This window comes from Coregonus clupeaformis, chromosome 11, assembly GCF_020615455.1.
Source record: "Coregonus clupeaformis isolate EN_2021a chromosome 11, ASM2061545v1, whole genome shotgun sequence".
NCBI classification, from domain to species: Eukaryota; Metazoa; Chordata; class Actinopteri; order Salmoniformes; family Salmonidae; genus Coregonus; species Coregonus clupeaformis.
In genome coordinates, this window is record NC_059202.1 from 20,155,685 (window position 1) to 20,178,797 (window position 23,113).

At 46.5% G+C, this 23,113-nt stretch overlaps 1 protein-coding gene across 3 annotated transcripts in view; it reads right to left on the minus strand.

The window, feature by feature from the left end:
• The window catches only part of LOC121576505 (run domain Beclin-1-interacting and cysteine-rich domain-containing protein), a 58,105-nt gene extending 36,532 nt beyond the window's left edge, over nucleotides 1–21,573 (minus strand). For all 3 annotated transcript variants that reach the window (XR_006002490.2, XM_041889693.2, XM_041889692.2), the window contains exons 1-7: nucleotides 21,311–21,573; nucleotides 6,598–6,751; nucleotides 6,174–6,257; nucleotides 3,947–4,106; nucleotides 3,406–3,512; nucleotides 2,769–2,994; nucleotides 352–807 (exon numbers count right to left, since the gene is read on the minus strand). Coding sequence is in view for 2 of the 3 variants with exons in the window: in XM_041889693.2 (XP_041745627.1) it covers nucleotides 352–807; nucleotides 2,769–2,994; nucleotides 3,406–3,512; nucleotides 3,947–4,106; nucleotides 6,174–6,257; nucleotides 6,598–6,751; nucleotides 21,311–21,339 (1,216 nt within the window). In the remaining variant the exon portion in view is untranslated. The remainder of the gene's footprint in view (nucleotides 1–351; nucleotides 808–2,768; nucleotides 2,995–3,405; nucleotides 3,513–3,946; nucleotides 4,107–6,173; nucleotides 6,258–6,597; nucleotides 6,752–21,310) is intronic.
• Between the last annotated feature and the right edge of the window lie 1,540 nt (nucleotides 21,574–23,113).

Below are 23,113 nucleotides of genomic sequence, written 5' to 3' on the forward strand. Positions count from 1 at the left end.
TCCTGCCAAATGTATGACCACATTAGAGACATATTTCCCACAGATTACACAGACCCACAAAGAATTTGAAAACAAATCAAACATTGATAAACTCCCATATCTGTTAGGCAAAATACCGCAGTGTGCAATCACGGCAGCAAGATTTGTGGCCCGTTGCCATGAGAAAAGGGCAACCAGTGGAGCACAAACATTGTAAATGACTTTTTTGACATTTAAATTCACACCGAAACATGCATAGATAAAGACACTTACAGGCTTGCTTTCACGCTCAGCAAACATACCCTAACCTCTCACCTGCTGCACACGGACGCACACACACATAAACACACGCGCGCACACACGCACGCTCACCAGGTCTATGTTTGTTGTTGATCCCTGTGTCGGACATCGAGCGGATGTGCCCCCTGCTGCCCCCCCGACCCGGCTCCCTCTCACCCTCCGAGAAGGATGACCTCCGGGGAGCGGGAGGCGGGACCGAAGCCAAGGAGCTCCTCCCAGGGGACTGGACCTGAGTCTCGTCACCTGACTCGCCGCCGCCGCCGGGGGTGGAGCTTTGGGAGTGGCGCCGATTGCCACGTTGCCCTAGATTCCCGATAGCCAGATACTCGGGCCCGTCGTCGTAGTCGCCCTCGCCTGAGTCTAGAGCGTCGGAGTGGGCGGGGCCTGGGGAGGCGGGCTCAGTCAGGGCGATGGAGGGGACCGCCAATGAGGGACCGGGAGGGGGGGTCATGCCCCTTTCACCATCTCCCTCGGACCACCCCACGCACCCCCAGGGGGCTCTCGAGGACCTAGTGGATGGAGCAGAGTCTAGAGGAGAAACAAGAACAGTATGGGCTGAATCAGAGAGATAGATATATACCTTTATATAGCCTGGATACACTTATAGTAGTATGGGCTGAATCAGAGAGATAGATATATAACTTTATATAGCCTGGATACACTTATAGTAGTATGGGCTGAATCAGAGAGATAGATATAACTTTATATAGCCTGGATACACTTCTAGTAGTATGGGCTGAATCAGAGAGATAGATATAACTTTATATAGCTTATAGTAATTGCTACGTCTCTGATGAAATATAAAAAAATTGACTTATTCAAGAGATCATATCCTGATTCTCTAACGTGGAGTAGCATCCACAGTCTTTTCAATATATTCTATTTATATATGCAACATTCTGAATGTTTCGCTCTATCAAAAAAACACAGATAGGAGTTTTAGTGAATCCTTCATGTTACAGTCACTAATAAACCATATCTCCATTCCCAAATCAGGCCTGTGTAGGCTCAGGGCACTGACAAACACTGAAGCCAATTCTGGTGTCAGTGTGCTATTGTGGTCCATAGTGACTTATTGGGGACATCGACCTGTTGGAATGATGATGCAATAACATTTACATCCTTAAGGAATACCTGGGATAGGATAAAGTAATCCTTCTACCCCCACTTTCCCCACCCCCCAAAAAAAGTTGTGTAAAGTGGTTGTCCCACTGGCTATCATAAGGTGAATGCACCAATTTGTAAGTCGCTCTGGATAAGAGCGTCTGCTAAATGACGTAAATGTAAATTTGACACTCTTATCCACAGCGACTTACAGGTGCCTTGCTCAGGGGCACAGATTTCTCACCCAGTTGGCTTGGGGATTCGAACCAGCGACCTTTCGGTTACTGGCCCATCGCTCTTAAACAACAGGCTACCTACCGCCACAGAACACATCTTGTCTAACCTCCATTCAGACTGTTGCTCCACTATCGTCTCCCCCCTCTCACCATCCCTCGCTCCTCCCCCCTCTCTTCTATCCCTCTCTCTATCCCCCTCCACACTCATTATCCCTCACCCCTCTCCCCTCATTGTCCCTCTCTCCCCTCATTATCTCTCTCTCCCCTCATTGTCCCGCTCTCCCCTCTCATTACCCCTCTCCCCTCTCATTATCCCTCTCCCCTCTCATTATCCCTCTCCCCTCTCATTATCCCTCTCTCCCCTCATTATCCCCTCTCCCCATCCCTCTCCCCTCTCATTAGCCCTCTCATTATCCCCCCTCATTATCCCTCTCCCCTCTCATTATCCCTCTCCCCCTCTCATTATCCCTCTCTCCCCTCATTATCCCTTCTCCCCTCATTATCCCCTCTCCCCATCCCTCTCCCCTCTCATTATCCCCCCTCATTATCCCTCTCCCCTCTCATTATCCCCCCTCTCATTATCCCTCATTATCCCTCCCCCCTCTCATTATCCCCCTCATTATCCCCCTCATTATCCCTTCTCCCCTCATTATCCCCCCTCTCCCCTCTCATTATCCCCCCTCTCCCCTCTCATTATCCCCCTCTCCCCTCTCATTATCCCTCTCCCCTCTCATTACCCCTCATTACCCCTCCCCCCTCTCATTACCCCTCTCATTATCCCTCTCCCCTCTCATTATCCCTCTCCCCCCTCATTATCCCTCTCCCCTCTCATTATCCCTCTCCCCCTCATTATCCCTCTCCCCCCTCATTATCCCTCTCATTAGCCTTCTCCCCTCTCATTATCCCTCTCCCCCCTCTCATTAGCCCTCTCATTAGCCTTCTCCCCTCTCATTATCCCTCTCCCCCCTCTCATTAGCCCTCTCATTAGCCCCCTCATTATCCCTCTCCCCCCTCTCATTAGCCCTCTCATTAGCCCTCTCATTAGCCCCCTCATTATCCCTCTCCCCCCTCTCATTAGCCCTCTCATTAGCCCTCTCATTAGCCCTCTCCCCCATCTCACTATGTCCCTTCACTCCCCCCCCTCCTCACCTGAGTCGCTCTCTGAGATGGCCCCTGTGTTATTGCTGTTGGGTGTGAGTCCTCTGTCTCGGTGGGGGAGGGAGCACTGGGAGGTGGTGAGCCTGTGGTTCAGCTCCCCTCTGGGGGGATCCTGGCCTTCCCCGGACCTCCAGCCACCCCCAGTCCCCGGCAGAACACACAGACTCCGGCTCTTCAACAGGCCCTCCATGTATGGAGAGCACATTAGAGTGGACAGCTGAGAGAGAAAAAGAGAGGGATGTGGATTAGAGGAGAGAGAGAGTTACTGTAAGATACAGGGTAAGAGATGAATACATGCACAGAAAATGAGGTATAGAAAAAAAGTTACAGTAAAAACATGAGAGAAAAAAGGAAACAATTTCTGAGCGGCAGAGCTGAGAGGTAACAGAAAAGACAACACAAATAGATAGACAAGGAAAGAGGCAGAGAGATCAGCCACATACACTGAAGAGGATATCAGGGATAGACCCAGAGAGAGACAGAGAGACAGAGAGACAGAGACAGAGACAGAGACAGAGACAGAGACAGAGACAGAGACAGAGACAGAGACAGAGACAGACAGAAGAGAGAGAGAATGATTGGTGTGTGCTCAACTCTCTGTGTGTGTGTGTGTGTGTGTGTGTCTCACCCTAACTGTGTTGACAAGGGCCAGCAGACGGGGGTTGTTCTGCTCCACGGCCTCCAGACACTGGAACATGGCCTTCACATGGGGCTCACTCAGCAGAAAGGCCTCCACTGAGAGAGAGGCAGGCAGAGAGAGAGGCAAAGAGAGAGAGGCAGGCAGGCAGAGAGAGAGAGAGAGAGGCAGGCAGAGAGAGAGAGAGAGAGGCAGGCAGAGAGAGAGAGAGAGGCAGGCAGAGAGAGAGAGAGGCAGGCAGAGAGAGAGAGAGAGAGAGGAAGGCAGAGAGAGAGAGAGAGAGAGTCAAGATAAGATAGGGCAGGATAAAAATCTATAACACTGTCACAGTCGATCAACATCGAAGACCCAGAAGATTGATTACTTTGAAATCTTTCTTTCATCAAATTTCTTTCATCAAATGTCCATTTGCAAATGGTCTTGGTTTGCCACCCCCCACACCCAGTCTCACACCCACTCACACCAAAAAAACACAGCAGATTTTTTGGGGTTCAAATGCCAAATCTGGTTTTGGTTTGGCTCACACTCTTACCGTTGTAGTACTTGCGCGTGTGTCCCTGGTGTTTGAGCAGGGGTCGGAGCTGGGCTGAGAGCAGGTGGACCTGGAGGCTGTGCAGCAGCCAGCGCTCGGCCTTGTAGCCCTCCCCGACACTCTGCAGCCCACTGCTCAGCACGGGCTCCAGCTTACTGAACTACAGGGCCAGAGAGGGGAGGGAGAGAGGTGATGGTAGAGGGAGAGAGTGAGGGGAAGTGATGGAAGTGGAGGATAAGGGTGAGGAAAAATAAAGAGGAAGGCGAATAGATGAGAGGATGGAGGGGAGAAATCAATAGAGAGAGACACACAGAGCGAGAAAAAGACACAGAGAGCATGAGAGAGAACGCGGGAGAGAGAGAAAGGGAGACAGTCATGCCAATAAAGTGAATTGAGAGAGAGAGAGAGAGAGAGAGAGAGAGAGAGAGAGAGAGAGAGAGAGAGAGAGAGAGAGAGAGAGAGAGAGAGAGAGAGAGAGAGAGAGAGAGAGAGAGAAGGAGACAGTCATGCCAATAAAGGGAATTGAGAGAGAGAGAGAGAGAGAGAGAGAGAAGGGAGAGAGAGAACGGGAGAGAGAGAAAGGGAGACAGTCATGCCAATAAAGTGAATTGAGAGAGAGAGAGAGAGAGAGAGAGAGAGAGAGAGAGAGAGAGAGAGAGAGAGAGAAGGGAGAGAGAGAGGGAGACAGTCATGCCAATAAAGTGAATTGAGAGAGAGAGAGAGAGAGAGAGAGAGAGAGAGAGAGAGAGAGAGAGAGAGAGAGAGAAAGGGAGACAGTCATGCCAATAAAGTGAATTGAGAGAGAGAGAGAGAGAGAGAGAGAGAGATAGAGAGAGAGAGAGGGGGAGACAGTCATGCCAATAAAGTGAATTGAGAGAGAGAGAGAGAGAGAGAGAGAGAGAGAGAGAGAGAGAGAGAGAGAGAGAGAGAGAGAGAGAGAGAGAGAGAGCGGGAGAGAGAGAAAGGGAGACAGTCATGCCAATAAAGTGAATTGAGGAGAGAGAGAGAGAGAGAGAGAGAGAGAGAGAGAGAGAGAGAGAGAGAGAGAGAGAGAGAACGCGGGAGAGAGAGAAAGGGAGACAGTCATGCCAATAAAGTGAATAGAGAGAGAGAGAGAGAGAGAGAGAGAGAGAGAGAGAGAGAGAGAGAGAGAGAGAGAGAGAGAGAGAGAGAGAGAGAGAGAGAGGGAGACAGTCATGCCAATAAAGTAAATTGAGAGAGAGAGAGAGAGAGAGAGAGAGAGAGAGAGAGAGAGAACGCGGGAGAGAGAGAAAGGGAGACAGTCATGCCAATAAAGTGAATTGAGAGAGAGAGAGAGAGAGAGAGAGAGAGAGAGAGAGAGAGAGAGAGAGAGAGAGAGAGAGAGAGAGAGAGAGAGAGAAAGGGAGACAGTCATGCCAATGAAGTGAATTGAGAGAGAGAGAAAGAGAGAGAGAGAGAGAGAAAGAGGTGGGGGAGGCCATGAGAGAGAGAGAGAGAGAGAGAGAGAAAGAGAGAGAGAGAGAGAAAGAGGTGGGGGAGGCCATGAGAGAGAGATAGAGAGACAGAGAGAGAGAGAGCGAGAGAGAGAGAGACTCACATCAAAGCTCCGCTCACATGACCATTATATAACAGGTGAACCTGTGGCTGACCCCTCTCTCTCCCCCTCTCCAGCTGTTTGGTATGTAATAGTAGCCTGGTCAGATCTGTTTGTGCCGTCTGCGCTAACGTAACCTGGGCTAGCTGAGATCATTAAGAAAGCGCTGCGAAGATCAGCAGTGTGTGACAAGGGTGTTGATGAAGTATGACCCTAGTGAGAGCACGGAAGTCACTGCGTGTCAGTGTTTACTCATCCACTAAAGCTTTCCCTTGCTTCTTTTTAACTCATTGTCAACCGCAGGCCTATCAGTTCAGGTTTAGCATCAAATTAGCACCGCTACTTATCATTAGGCTACACAATGACTAATCACTGCATTGTTTAAATGACACAACCATAGAGATAAAACAATGGCCAGCGTACCAAATGGCACACTATTCCTTATATAGTGCACTTCATTTGACCTGGGCTCATAAGGCTCTGGTCTAAAGTAGTGCACTAAGTAGGGAATAGGGTGCCATTTGGGACGCACCAAAATGTCTGTGGTCACAATAAACTGTACTGGATCCACCACAATATAATATACATGGGGTGAAATGTCATTGAAAGGAGATGGGCATAAATAACATGGGGGGTAGATTGAGAGAGGACCTGTTCTACATGCGAGGCCAGGTGAGGGCTGATGTAACGGACGCACCACACAAAGGGCCAGTAGTCCTTCTGCTTGTAGTACACCTGCAACACAAAACCAGCGTTTACTACAGTAAAATGGTATTGGTATGGGGCTCATCTTACATTTGGGTTACCAGGACAGGATTTTATTTATTTTTTATGGCAAAACAGATTCTGAGAAAAAGCAGTAGAATTATGATGTGTTCATTCTTTTGCACCCAAAGAAAACACAGGGAAGAAAAGCCTGAACTCCCATTTAGCAGATGCTCTTATCCAGGGCAATAATATGATGCATTAAAATAAAGCGGCTGGAAAAACTGCCAAATAATAATGCCTTGGTTTTTTTTTCCTTCTCAAAAGTACAAATGACAGAGTAGAAGAGTAGTCATTCCCGAGGGCTGACCTGCTCGTGCTTGAGGCCGTGGATGAGGATGTGGTTCATGTCCTTGTGCAGCCGCTGCAAGCCCCCGTAGCGAGACCACACGTTGGGGTTGCTGCTGGACACCAGGCCCTCCACCGTGGTCTTCAGACTGGACAGCAGCTTCCAGTGTTCCCGCCTGGAGAAGGGGAGGGAGCAGGGAGAGAAAGGAGGGGGAGAAAAGAGAGAGAAGTCAGGTACAGGCTTGAATGAACTCGTGCCCCACCCAAACACTCAAGAGCAGACAGTTGAGAGATAAAACGGTTGCATGAAGTGACTGACTGTGAAGAATACACGACCATACAGTAAAATACTGCCATAACAAACAAACTACTGTGCAATGACCCCAAACGAACCATGGTGACTACAAACTACTGGCAGTGCACTGCATTTACAGCGCCCAATAAGATGCATTGTACTAGGCTAAGTAGCTATAGGCTAAGTAGCTATAGTATACTGCGACCATAGACTTGGAGTACGCCTACTGGTTCAACAGAAAAGCCTCCTGGGGAAGTCATTAATACTGAAGTTAGCATAGATTTTATTAGCAAAGGAAGTGTTTCCTAATGGTTGAGGAAGTAGTAGTTGAATGTCTTCAGTACAACATAGTGACTGTGCAGAGCATCTAAGACAGGTGATGTGGGCTATAACTTCCAATGGATATAGGCTAATGATAAACTCTTAAAACAACAGTGTGCAATGACAACATGGGCCAGCATCCCTGTGGAACGCTTTCGACACCTTGTAGAGTCCATGCCCAGTCGAACTGAAACTGTTCTGAGGGCAAAAGAGAGGGCGCAACTCAATATTAGGAAGGTGTTCCTAATGTTTGGTATAATCAGTGTAGATTGTTATTCTGAGTGAGTGAAACACACCAAGACAGTCGTGAAGAGGGCACGACAAAGCCTATTCCCCTTCAGGAGACTGAAAAGATTTGGCATGGGTCCTCAGATCCTCAAAAAGTTCTACAGCTGCACCATCGAGAGCATCCTGACTGGTTGCATCACCGCCTGGTATGGCAACTGCACGGCCTCCAACCACAAGGCACTACATAGGGTAGTGCGTGTGGCCCAGTACATCACTGGGGCCAAGCTTCCTGCCATCCAGGAGGAAGGCCCTAAAAATGGTCAAAGACTCCAACCACCCTAGTCATAGACTGTTCTCTGCTACCGCACGACAAGCGGTACCGGAGCACCAAGTCTAGGTCCAAAAGGCTTCTTAACAGCTTCTACCCCCAAGCCAGAAGAGTCCTGAACAGCTAATCATGGCTACCTGGACTATTTGCATTGTCCCCCCCACGCTGCTGCTACTCTGTTTATTATCTATGCATAGTAACTCTACCCACATGTACATATTACCTCAACTAACCTGTGCCCCCGCACATTGACTCTGTACCGGTACCCCCTGTATATAGCCTCCCTACTGTTATTTTACTGCTGCTCTTTATTTATTTTTATTTGTTATTTTTTACTTATCTATTTTTTACTAAACACTTATTTTTCTTAAAATTGCATTGTTGGTTAAGGGCTTGTATGTAAGCATTTCACTGTAAGGTCTACACCTGTTGTATTCGGCACATGTGAAAAATATTATTTGATTTGAAAAATCTGTCGTTCCACTCCTGAGCAAGGCAGTTAACCCACTGTTCCCCAAGCGCTGATGACGTGGATGTCGATTAAGGCAGCCCCCCGTTCCTCTCTGATTCAGAGGGGTTGGGTTAAATGCGTTAGACACATGTGGCAAATACAAATTTAATTTGATTCGATTTGAATAGAACCGTGCGTTTCCATGGAGAGATCAGGAAAAACAAAAGTTTTGATAAAATCCCTTTGGCGCCGTACTGGATGGCAGCCATTTTGCAAGCTCCTATCCAACTTTTCTATTTTGTGATTCTTTTGGCATTTATACTTTATTTTCATGAAATGTATCTGCCATCATTTCATATAACCGACAATAACCTTTGAACATCAGATCGGCAGTTGCTTACCCAGATTCTGGCTTAAACTTCAACTCATCGCCCTGGGGCTCTTTATGTAACTCCGACCACATTTTCGGGATATCCAAGAGGAAACGCTGGCGTTTGAGGCAGAGGAGGGGGAGTCCTCGGGAGATTAATGCGAAGAGAAAACCAGCCACCTCTTCCCTCGATTATATTGGCCAATGTACAGTCACTTGATAATAAAATGGATGACCTCCAAATCGCGGATTTGCTACCAACGGGACTCTCATAACTGCAATATTCTCTGCTTTTCTGAAACATGGCCTTTGGACAAGATACCCCCCACGCCAATCCAACTCGATGGATTCTCCATTCACCGAGCAGACAGGACAGTAGAGTCAGGGAAATCGAGAGGGGGAGGGATTTGCCTCTTCATCAACAATGTCTCGACCCATTGTCCACCCGTCTTGGAATACCTGAAGGTCAGATGCCGATCCTTCTACCTCCCAAAGGAGTTTTTAGCTGTTATCATGACTGTTGTATACATTCTACCACATAACAAGAAATATAACAAGCTGGCACTTAAACTGTACGAGGCTACAAACAAGCAGGAAAACGTAAATCCGATGGCCGCCTTTCTTTGCACCGGCGATTTTAATTCTGCATCAATAAGATACGTCTCCTTCGCCACTTGGGGCGATAAAGTCCTAGGCCATTGTTACTCTACCCACAAGGCCCTCCCTCGTCCGGCATTCGCCAAATCAGATCATGACTCTGTACTCCTGCTTCCTGTTTACAAGCAGAAGCTCAAAACAGGAAGCACCGGTGACTCGCTTAATTAAGAAATGGTCATCAGAATCAGAGAATATGCTACAGGACCGCTTTGCTTGCGCTAAACTGGAATATGTTCCAAGACTCCACCGAGAACGTCGACGAGCTAACCACCGTCACAGCCTTCATACGGCAATGCATCAGCGCCGTTGTCCCCACAGTGAAGGTTTGCTGCTTCCCCAATGAAAAGCCCTGTATTAACAGCAAGGTTGGCCCTAAACTAAAGGACAGGGCTACCGCACACAGGGCTATCGCAGACAACCCTGGGGCTACGGCTGAGGACAGGAATAAAAAGTCCCGCTACGACCTCCGCAAACGAGCAAAAGGACAATATAGGAATAAGTTGGAATCATATTACGCAGCATGTGGTAGCGGCTACAGTCCATTACAAACTACAAAAAGGAACACCCAGCTATGATCTTCCCAATGATGCCGCTCTTCCAGGCGAACTCAATGCATTTTATGCACACTTCCACAATAACAACACCGTACCGTGCGTGAGGGCCCCTGCCGACCCAGAGGACTGGGTGATCTCACTCTCCGAGGCCGACGTGAGTAACGTTTTAAAATCAGGGGGCCGGACGGTACTCAAGGACGGGGGAACGGACGGTATTCCTGGGCGCGTTCTCAGAGCATGGGCAGATCAGCTGGCAGGAATATTCATGGTAATTTTCAACATCTTGTTCCAGTCTGTAATCCACACGTCTTAAGAGTACCACCATTATTCCTGTTCACACTTCATGATTACATCTGTAATCATGAAGTGCTTTGAAAAGGCTGGTTATGGCACACATCAACTCCATCATCCCAGACCCCACCAATATGCATACCACCCCAACAGATCCATAGATGACGCAATCTCAATTGCACTCCACACTGCCCTCACCCACCGAAATAAGAGGAATACCTACACCAACATGACCAAAAGTATGTGGACACCTACTCGTCGAACATCTCATTCTAAAATAATGGGCATTAATATGGAGTTGGTTCCCCCTTTGCTGCTATAACAACCTCCACTCTTCTGGGAAGGCTTTCCACTATATGTTGGAACATTGCTGCGGTGACTTGCTTCCATTCCAACACAAGCGCATTCGTGAGGTCGGGCACTGATGTTGGGCGATTAGGCCTGGTTCGCAGTCGCCGTTCCAATTCATCCCAAAGGTGTTCTGTCGTAGCCAGGCTCTGTCGTAGCCGGCCGCGACCGGGAGACCCATGGGGCGGCGTACAATTGGCCCAGCGTCGTCCAGGGTAGGGGAGGGAACGGCCGGCAGGGATGTAGCTCAGTTGGTAGAGCATGGTGTTTGCAAGGCCAGGGTTGTGGGTTCGATTCCCACGGGGGGCCAGTATGAAAAGTAAAAAAATAATGTATGCACTCACTAACTGTAAGTCGCTCTGGATAAGAGCATCTGCTAAATGACTAAAATGTAAATGTAAAAATGTGTTCGACGGGGTTGAGGTCAGGGCTCTGTGCAGGCCAATCAAGATCTTCCACACCGATCTCGACAAACCATTTCTGTACGGACCTCGCTTTGTGCACAGGGACATTTTCATGCTGAACCAGAAAAGGGCCTTTCCCAGACTGTTGCCACAACAGTTGAAAGTACAGAATCGTCTAGAATGTCACTGTATGCGGTAACGTTAAGATTCCCCTTCATTGGAGTTAAGGGGTCTGGACCGAAACATGAAACACTGTTATGACGAGTTTCTCTGGTATCTCGTACTTCAGGATGTAAGAGAATAGTTAAACACTTAGATGGAGAGTTTATTCATAGTTATTTAATAGTTACAGTCCTGGATTTGTATGACAAGCGGTACGGGCGTAGCCTATTGTCATCAGAATGACTTACATTTACATTTACATTTTAGTCATTTAGCAGACGCTCTTATCCAGAGCGACTTACTTACATAGAAACATCTCTCAGTTTATATAATGCTTTCTGAGCTACTTCCATACAACAGTTGCCAATCATTATTGAGCGTCACTCATCTCCTACAATAGGATCCCCATACATGGTATCTTGTGGCACCCTAGACAGGCTATTCTATCACGTACTCCTTCTAAGATTAGCACCAGTGGCCCCCAAGCTATCTTGGCACGCAGACCTTCTGGCACCCACCAGTGACAGAAATACTACCTGGAATCTCCTTCTCCTCTCACTCCCATACAGCTCAGGAGATAGACATGAACAAATACTGTATAAAAATATGTTGTTATATCAAACACAGTCCCAGACCATTATTCCTCCTCCACCCAACTTTACAGTTGGCCCTATGCATTCGGGCAGGTAGCGTTCTCCTGGCATCCGCCAAACCCAGAGTCGGCCATCGGACTGCCAGATGGTGAATTGTCATTCATCACTCCAGAGAACGCGTTTCCACTGCTCCAGAGTCCAATGGCGGCGAGCGTTACACCACTCCAGCCGACGCTTGGCATTGCGTCTGGTGATCTTAGGCTTGTGTGCGGCTGCTCAGCCATAGAAACCCATTTCATGAAGCTCCCGACCAACAGTTATTGTGCTGACGTTGCTTCCAGAGGTAGTTTGGAACTCGGTAGTGAGTGTTGCAACCAAGAACAGACAATTTTTACGTGCTTCAGCTGTCTCGTTCTGTGAGCTTGTGTGGCCTACCACTTCGCGTCTGAGCCGTTGTTGCTCCTAGATGTTTCCACTTCACAATAACAGCACTTACAGTTGACCGGGGCAGCTCTAGCACGGCAGTCATTTGACAAACTGACTTGTTGGAAAGCTGGCATCCTATGACGGTGCCATGTTGAAAGTCACTGAGATCTTCAGTTAGGCCATTCTACTGTCAATGTTTGTCTATGGAGATTGCATGGCTGTGTGCTCGATTTTAGATACCTGTCAGCAACAGGTGTGGCTAAAATAGCTGAATCCACTAATTTGAAGGGCTGTCCACATACTTTTGTATATATAGTGTATGTGAGAATGCTGTTAATTGTCTACAGCTCAGCGTTTAACACCATTGTCCCCTCCAAGCTAGTCACCAAACTTAGGACCATGGGACTGAACACCACCCTCTGCAACTGGATCCTGGACTTCCTGACCCCAGGTGGTGAGGATAGGCAACATCACCTCCGCCACGCTGACCTTCAACACGTGGGCCCCACAGGGGTGTGTGCTTACTCCCCTCCTGTACTTCCCTCCTGTACTCCCCTCCTGTACTCCCCTCCTGTACTCCCTGTTCACCCACGACTGCGTGGCCACGCACAGCTCCTACAGCATCATCAAGTTTGCTGATGACATGACGGTGGTAGGCCTGATCACCGGCAACGATGAGACCAGCCTATAGGGAGGAGGTCAGTGACCTGGCAGTGTGGTTCCGGAGCAACAACCTCTATCTCAACATCAGTAAGACCAAGGAGCTGATCGTGGACTACAGGAAACGGGGGGGGTGCAGTGGAGCGGGTCGAGAGCTTCAAGTTCCTCAGTGTCCAAATCACTAAGGACTTAAAATGATCCACTCACACGCGCACAGTGGTGAAGAAGGAGCGACAGCGCCTCTTACCCCTCAGGAGGTTCGAAAAGTTCTACAGCTGCACCATTGAGAGCATCTTGATTGGCTGCATCACTGCTTGGTCTGGCAACAGCACCGCCCTCGATCGCATGGTGCTAGAGGGTAGTGCGGACAGCCCAGTACATCATTGGGGCCGAGCTCCCTGCCATCCAGGACCTCGATATCAGGTGGTGCGAAAGGAAGGCCCCGGAAATCCATCAAAGACACCAGCCACCCAAGCCATAGACTGTTCTCTCTGCTTCCGCACGGCAAAGTCTGACACCAACAGGCTCCTGAACAGCTTCTATCCCCAAGCCATAAGACTCACAGACTATCTGAGTTGACCCTTGTATTTTATTTTTACACTGTCTCTATGCACACTGACACCAACACACACATAATATGCGCATACATTTATACTGACTCTACACACACCCACTCACATACAAGCTGCTGCTACTCTGTTTATCTTATATCCTGTTGCCTAGTCACCTTACCCCTGTACATATCTACCTCCATCACGCCAGTATCCCTGCACATTGTAAATATGGTATTGGAACTGTCCCTGTATATAGCATCTTACATTCTCGTGTTCTTAATCCCATTTCTCGTGTGTTTTTGTTCTACATTATTGTTATTTTTAGTGCTACATTGATGTTGATTACCGCGTTGTTGGGTTTGGAGCTTGCAAGAAAGGCATTTCACTGTATTTGTGCGCGTGACGTTAAAACTTGACACAACAGACTTCCTCCTTTTTCCCTCAAGTCAGCAGCTACTGTAGCTGGACACAAAAACGGACACACACTCTCTCTCTTTACTGTGTTACGTCTACCCCTGAGGCCAGGTTGAACATTTTGGCACTCTTACACCGTTTAAACTGTCAACACCAAACCAAAGTTGAGATGTTCAGATTGCTTGCATTCAGATTAGATTGCTTGTATTGCTTGTATTTTGATACCATTCATACTTTTTGAACTATAATCATTTTAAAATGTTCATAAAAGCTCCATAGGCTTGAATGGGAGGTATTTGGATTCGCCACTGCTCTTACATCGCTTAAGCTATCAACGCCAAACCAACGTTGATTGCATTCAGATTTTTTATACAATTTTTTATTTTACTATAAACATTTAACATTTGCATAACATTTCCAAGCTAGAGACACAAAACCAACTTTCTCATGTTCAGGCTATCCTAACTTCAAATTCTTAAAAAACATTTAATAACTATAACTATTTACACTACCGGTCAAAAGTTTTAGAACACCTACTCATTCAAGTGTTTTTCTTTATTTGTACTATTTTCTACATTGTAGAATAATTGTGAAGACATCAAAACTATGAAATAACACATATGGAATCATGTAGTAACCAAAAAACTGTTAAACAAACCAGCTTCATGAGGTAGTCACCTGGAATGCATTTCAATTAACAGGTGTGCCATCTTGAAAGTTAATTTGTGGAATTTATTTTCTTCTTAATGCGTTTGAGCCAATCAGTTGTGTTGTGACAAGGTAGGGGGGGGTTACAGAAGATAGCCTTATTTGGTAAAAGATCAAGTCCATATAATGGCAAAAATAGCTCAAATAAGCAAAGAGAAACGACAGTCCATCATTACTTTAAGACATGAAGGTCAGTCAATATGGAACATTTCAAGAACTTTAAAAGTTTCTTCAAGTGCAGTCGCAAAAACCATCCCAAAGGTGTTCTGTCGTAGCCAGGCTCTGTCGTAGCCGGCCGCGACCGGGAGACCCATGGGGCGCCGCACAATTGGCCCAGCGTCGTCCAGGGTAGGGGAGGGAATGGCCGGCAGGGATGTAGCTCAGTTGGTAGAGCATGGCGTTTGCAACGCCAGGGTTGTGGGTTTGATTCCCACGGGGGGCCAGTATGAAAAAAAATTCAAAAACTGACACACACTCTCTCTCTCTTTACTGTGTTAAGTCTACCCCTGAGGCCAGGTTGAACATTTTGGCACTCTTACACCGTTTAAACTGTCAACACCAAACCAAAGTTGAGATGTTCAGATTGCTTGCATTCAGATTAGATTGCTTGTATTGCTTGTATTTTGATACCATTTATACTTTTTGAACTATAAATCATTTTAAAATGTTCATAAAAGCTCCATAGGCTTGAATGGGAGGTATTTGGATTCGCCACTGCTCTTACATCCAAATTGGAGATTTGGGTGAGCGATGAGAGTGTGCGTCTGCTAAATGACTAAAATGTAAATGTAAAAATGGGGTGCTTTGCTGGTGACACTGTCAGTGATTTATTTAGAATTCAAGGCACACTTAACCAGCATGGATACCACAGCATTCTGCAGCGATACGCCATCCCATCTGGTTTGGGCTTACTGGGACTATCATTTGTTTTTCAACAGGACAATGACCCAACACACATCCAGGCTGTGTAAGGGCTATTTGACCAAGAAGGAGAGTGATGGAGTGCTGCATCAGATGACCTGGCCTCCACAATCCCCCGACCTCAACCCAATTGAGATGGTTTGGGATGAGTCGGACCGCAAAGCGAAGAAAAAGCAGCCAACAAGTGCTCAGCATATGTGGAAACTCCTTCAAGACTGTTGGAAAAGCATTCCAGGTGAAGCTGGTTGAGAGAATGCCAAGAGAGTGCAAAGCTGTCATCAAGGCAAAGGGTGGGCATTTGAAGAATCTCAAATATAAAATATATTTTGATTTGTTTAACACTTTTTTGGTTACTACATGATTCCATAAGTGTTATTTCAACAGTAACTAGATACACCAAACCAACTTTCACATGTTCAGGCTATCCTGTCTTATCCTATCCAATCAACCGATCAACCGATCAATCTTTCCATATACAGTGAGGGAAAAAAGTATTTGATCCCCTGCTGATTTTGTACGTTTGCCCACCGACAAAGAAATGATCAGTCTATAATTTTAACGGTAGGTTTATTTGAACAGTGAGAGACAGAATAACAACAAAAAAATCCAGAAAAACGCATGTCAAAAATGTTATAAATTGATTTGCATTTTAATGAGGGAAATAAGTATTTGACCCCTCTGCAAAACATGACTTAGTACTTGGTGGCAAAACCCTTGTTGGCAATCACAGGTCAGACGTTTCTTGTAGTTGGCCACCAGGTTTGCAAACATCTCAGGAGGGATTTTGTCCCACTCCTCTTTGCAGATCTTCTCCAAGTCATTAAGGTTTCGAGGCTGACGTTTGGCAACTCGAACATTCAGCTCCCTCCACAGATTTTCTATGGGATTAAGGTCTGGAGACTGGCTAGGCCACTCCAGGACCTTAATGTGCTTCTTCTTGAGCCACTCCTTTGTTGCCTTGGCCATGTGTTTTGGGGTCATTGTCATGCTGGAATACCCATCCACAACCCATTTTCAATGCCCTGGCTGAGGGAAGGAGGTTCTCACCCAAGATTTGACGGTACATGGCCCCGTCCATCGTCCCTTTGATGCGGTGAAGTTGTCCTGTCCCCTTAGCAGAAAAACACCCCCAAAGCATAATGTTTCCACCTCCATATTTGACGGTGGGAAGGTGTTCTTGGGGTCATAGGCAGCATTCCTCCTCCTCCAAACATGGCGAGTTGAGTTGATGACAAAGAGCTCAATTTTGGTCTCATCTGACCACAACACTTTCACCCAGTTCTCCTCTGAATCATTCAGATGTTCATTGGCAAACTTCAGACGGGCCTGTATATGTGCTTTCTTGAGCAGGGGGACCTTGCGGGCGCTGCAGGATTTCAGTCCTTCACGGCGTAGTGTGTTCCCAATTGTTTTCTTGGTGACTATGGTCCCAGCTGCCTTGAGATCATTGACAAGATCCTCCCGTGTAGTTCTGGGCTAATTCCTCACCGTTCTCATGATCATTGCAACTCCACGAGGTGAGATCTTGCATGGAGCCCCAGGCCAAGGGAGATTGACAGTTATTTTGTGTTTCTTCCATTTGCGAATAATCGCACCAACTGTTGTCACCTTCTCACCAAGCTGCTTGGCGATGGTCTTGTAGCCCATTCCAGCCTTGTGTAGTCTACAATCTTGTCCCTGACATCCTTTGAGAGCTCTTTGGTCTTGGCCATGGTGGAGAGTTTGGAATCTGATTGATTGATTGCTTCTGTGGACAGATGTCTTTTATACAGGTAACAAACTGAGATTAGGAGCACTCCCTTTAAGAGTGTGCTCCTAATCTCAGCTCGTTACCTGTATAAAAGACACCTGGGAGCCAGAAATCTTTCTGATTGAGAGGGGGTCAAATACATATTTCCCTAATTAAAATGCAAATCAATTTATAACATTTTTGACATGCGTTTTTCTGGATTTTGTTGTTGTTATTCTGTCTCTCACTGTCCAAATAAACCTACCATTAAAATTATAGACTGATCATGTCTTTGTCAGTGGGCAAACGTACAAAATAAGCAGGGGATCAAATACATTTTATCCCTCACTGTACCTACTTTTTCAACTATAACCAGTCACCACCATTACTACTGCAGTCACTACCACTACTCACTCTGACCCACACACACACTCACTCACTCTGACCCACACACACACTCACTCACTCTGTCCCCACACACACACACACACGCACTCTCACCCACTCACTCTGTCCCCACACACACATACACTCTGTCCCCATACAAACACACACACGCACTCTCACCCACACACTCTGTCCCCACACACATATACACACTGCCCCCACACAAACACACTCTGTCCCCACATAAATACTCTGTCCCCAAACACACATTCTGTTCCCAAACACACACGCTCTCTCCCACACACTCTCTATCCCACACACACACTCCCAAACACACTCTCTCTCCCCCACACACTCGCACTGTCCCACACACAAACACACAAACTCACTCCCCCCCCACACACACTCACTCTGTCCCCATACAAACACACACTCTCCCCCACGCACTCTCCCCCACGCACTCTCCCCCACGCACTCTCCCCCACGCACTCTCCCCCACGCACTCTCCCCCACGCACTCTCCCCCACGCACTCTCCCCCACACACTCTCCCCCACACACTCTCCCCCACACACTCTCCCCCACACACATATACACACTGTCCCCACACAAACACACTCTGTCCCCAAACACACACTCTCTCTCCCACACACACACTCTCTCTCTCCCACACACACACACAAACACAACCTCTTTCCCACACACACACACCCTCTCTCCCCCACACACACACACACCCTCTCTCCCCCACACACACACACCCTCTCTCCCACACACACACACACACCCTCTCACCCACACACACACCCTCTCACCCACACACACACACACCCTCTCACCCACACACACACACACACCCTCTCACCCACACACACACACTCTCTCCCACACACACTCTCTCCCACACACACACACACACTCTCTCCCACACAAACACACTCTGTCCCCAAACACACACTCTCTCTCCCACACACTCTCCCAAACACACTCTCTCCCATACACTCTCTCTCTCCCACACACACACACACACACACACAAACACAACCTCTTTCCCCCACACACACACACACACACACACACACTCTCTCCCACACACACACTATCCCACACACACACACTCTCTCTCTCTCTCTCTCCCACACACACACACACACAAAGTCTCGTACAACTAACCTTGTGGGGACACAAAATTCAGTCACATTCAAAATCCTATTTTCCCTAACCCCCTAGAAATAGCATTTGACCTTGTGGGGACTAACAAAATGTCCCCAGTTAGTACAATTTTTGTTAGTTTACTATTCTTGTGGGGACTTCTGGTCCTCACAAGTATAGTTAAATATCCACACACACACTCTCACGCTCTCTCTCTCCAACACACACTCACTCTCTCCCACACAAAAGGGTAATGAGGAACAATGGAGAACAGAAGGGAGGTTCTAGTAAAATCTCTGCATCTTCGCATGACTCAAATCTGCAGCAAAGTATGAAAGAAATGAGGCCTAAAAACATCCCATTCGGGTTAAATAAAGGGTTTTTTCATTTCAAGGCAGGAGACGCGGTTGAGAGAAATGACTGGTCAGTCTTATGGATGTGAAATTGGCTGTGAGGAGTAAACAAAGTTACATTCATGACCATTACAGGCTCTTTCAGTGTGCCAAGTGAGCAGTCCCTAGTGACGACCATCACGAGTTCAACCACTGACTGCTCTAATCAAATCAACGTCACATTTTAAACCAGAGAAAGGCCAGAACATGGGACACACACATTCTCCCCGTAGCAGGGAGAACGGATAGTTTTACAGCAGGAGGTGGTGTGGTGTGTGTCACTGTTTCATGACTACTGGAGGAGTCGGTCAGTGATTATAGAGTGGTGTCAAGCGGTCACACAGATCAAAGCAAAGGTCAACAACAGGCAGTGACGAGAGGCATGGGTCCCTAGTGCCTACCTACATATCTGTGTAGTTCAATAAAACAAGCTAAGAATTAGGTGTTGTTGTAATTGTAAACAGTTGAGTCAGAGCTGGGTTACGACCTTGTGCATCGTATTCTGTTTAACAGAGTGCAGCCACAATTGACTGATGCATTAACACACACACAAAAAGATCATGTTTGCGCCAATTTCCATGTTGTCTTATAATACACTACATGACCAAAAGTATGTGGACACCTGCTCGACGAACATCTCATTCCAAAATCATGGGCATTAATATGGAGTTGGTCCCCCCTTTGCTGCTATAACAGCCTCCACTCTTCTGGGAAGGCTTTCCACTAGATGTTGGAACATTGCTGCAGGGGACTTGCTTCCATTCAGCCACAAGAGCATTAGTGAGGATGTTGGGAGATTAGGCCTGGCTCGCAGTCAGCGTTCCAATTCATCCCAAAGGTGTTCGATGGGGTTGAGGTCAGGGCTCTGTGCAGGCCAGTCAAGTTATTCCACACCGATCTTGAAAAACCACTTCTGTATGGACCTAGCTTTGTGCACAGGGGCTGAAACAGGAAAGGGCCTTCCCCAAACTGTTGCCACAAAGTTGGAAGTACAGAATAGTCTAGAATGTCATTGTATGCTGAAGCATTAAGATTTCCCTTCACTGGAACTAAGGGGTCCAGCTCAAACCATGAAAAACAGCCCCAGACCATTATTCCTCCTCCACCAAACTTTACAGTTGGCAATATGCATTGGGGGGCAGGTAGCGTTTTCCTGGCAGTGCCAAACCCAGATAGTGAAGCGTGATTCATCACTCTAGAGAACGTGTTTCCACTGCTCCAAAGTCCAATGGCAGCGAGCTTTACATCACTCCAGCCGACGCTTGGCATCGCTCAAGGTGATCTCAGGCTTATGTGCGGCTACTCGGCCATGGAAACCCATTTCATGAAGCTCCCAATGAACAGTTCTTGTGCTGCCGTTGCTTCCAGAGGCAGTTTGGAACTCGGTAGTGAGTGCTCTAGCAGGGCTGAAATGTGACAAACTGACTTGTTGGAAAAATCGCATCCTATGACGGTGCCATGTTGAAAGTCACTGAGCTCTTCAGTAAGGCCATTCTACTGCCAATGTTCGTCTATGGAGATTGCATGGCTGTGTGCTCGATTTTATACACCTGTCAACAATGGGTGTTGCTGAAATAGCCAAATCCACTAATTTGAAGGGGTGTCCACATACTTTTGTATATATAGTGTAGCATAGTGCATTACATACAATAAGGTCTGTCTGTTGTGGAAAGCGAGAAAAGGATTGTTTTGATTGGCAGTTAATACAACATGGGTAACTATGTTGTTGCTGAAGTGCATTTCCTCAGGACTGAGCCTCTTCCCAAAACTTAACAGAGGTGGCTTATTGCTAACACCCTGGCCTTAGAACACCGCAGAAAAGTGGTGTTAGTTAGCTGTCAAGTTACATAAACTGATAATTTATTGACTGCAATATCCCTGCATCATACATAGATAATCCTGCAGAGTAAATCCCAGTCAATCAAATAGCAAAGGCTTACGTATGACCTTAGCCAGCTAGCTAGGCGCCTGTCTTGCAAACACAAATAATGATTAATGAACCCCGGCAATGTGAACTCTATAAATAGCTACCCCTTGTGTACGCACCTGTAAAACTGGAATTTGCCATACCCCAAAAAATTGCCCGTTCCTTCCAGAGTTTGCAATTTAACTAGCTATTTAGCTAACGTTAGCTGCCTAGTTAGTTTAGCGTCATCTAGCTAATGCCAACTAGCTAACTAGTTAGCAAATATATATTTCTGAAGCATTATTGGATATGCCATGGTACTGAGGACAACATTTGAAATTCTATTTCAAATTTGTTTTTATTCGTAAACATCCAAAATGTAGTCAACGAGCTAGTCGGCTAAGCTAATGTTAGCTAGCAAGCATAAACGTGTAATCTTGGTTAGCTAGCTAGCTTGGTTAGCCGACTCCCCACCCAGTCCCTCACCTGCGTTCTTCGGCTTCATCCTCCGACATATTCTCAATTTCCTCGAAGCATGCAAATTCCCTGGAAGCAATGGGGAAACTGAATACGGTATCAGCTTCCCCCCAAGTCCCCTTCCAGTTGGCACAAGTCACCGGCCACTTACAGTCGGTGGTTTAAAATTAGCTCGTCGCATTTACTTCGGCTAGGAGTGTGACTGTGGTCCAACATAAACGCTGTCAGTGTCAGAATCGCAGGTCTAAACAGTAGGACAGTCCTAACTAAACACAAACACACAACCGCATGACTTCAGTGGGCGGGGTTCATGTTTCAAAGGCTCCTACTCCAACTATTTGACACAGGTTGGTTTTTAAGTGATATATTGACATGTATTTTGCTAGAGCTATTTATTGCAAAATAGCTTCATGCTTCATGCTGATCTTATCTGTGAGTTATTCTAATGAACATGACTGCACATTTGCTACCTTACTCAATTATCCTCTATTCTCTGTTGAATCAAGTCTGGGACATTAAATGTCAAGTTTTACATTATTATTTGTAGCTGGTGGGGGATGAATTAATGACTTTTCTAGAAAATTCCAGAACAGCCCAGAACCTCACGTTTTCATACATATCTAGCAGAGACAGTATATATATATATATATATATATATATATATATATAGGCCTAGAACTCTACTTTTCATACAAAGCCTGCTAATATATTGACAATGCTTCCACCTGCTGGTCCTGAAGGGTTCTCTCTCTTTCTCGCTCTCTCACTCTCTCTATCATTCTCTCTCTCACACACACAAACACACACACACACAAACACACACACACACACACACACACACACAGAAAAAAATCCTTCCGTATTTCGCAAGCTTTTCATCCTTGTACCATGTGTGAACTTTAGTCACGGTTACTAGTCGGTTACCACCTGGTACTCAACCCTGCACCTTAGAGACTGCTGCCCGATGTACATAGTCATTGAACGCTGGTCACTTTAATAATGTTTACATACTGTTTTACCCACTTCATATGTATATACTGTATTCTAGTAAAGGCTCATCCTATATAACTACTGCTGTACACACCTTTTCTATTCATATACTGTCCATAATGTCTATACACACCATCATATACATACATTATTATATTGCGGACTCTGACATTCCTCGTTTAATATTGCTATATTTCTTAATTCCTTTATTTTAATTTTTTGGATTTGTATGTATTGTTTTGTATTGTTAGGTATTACTGCACTGTTGTAGCTAGGAACATACGCATTTTGCTACACCCGTGATAACATCTGCAAAATATGTGTGCGCGTCCAATACAATTTGATTTGATTTGAAAAGCTATTGTTACTTTGTAAGGGCCCCTGGCACTGTGTGCCCATCGCTTGTTGCATGCTCTGCTCAATAAACTGTTGATGTGCGCACCACACACACACGCGCATGGGCACACACACACACAAAGATTATGTCTAGGAACAAACGCATAAGGAGAGGATTTGACGTCTTTACCTACAGGGGATTGCGTCTCTCGTCACTGGTCAGTAGTGTAGCGATCCTCGCTATACAAACCAGGTTACAATTTCCCACCAAGTGGGTTAATCCTACTGGCGCAATGCGTAGGGTGTTGGCTTTTCACGCCGGAGACCTGGGTTTGCTGCACCCGCCGTTCGCTACATTATTTTCAATAAAGAAGAAAGGGCTATTAGTGTTATGTATCATATTCCTCCAGTAACTCTTGTTCTGAGTATTCATTCAGTAAGTTTATTTTGAGAAACTTTGTGACTTTCTAAAGACCATAGACAGAA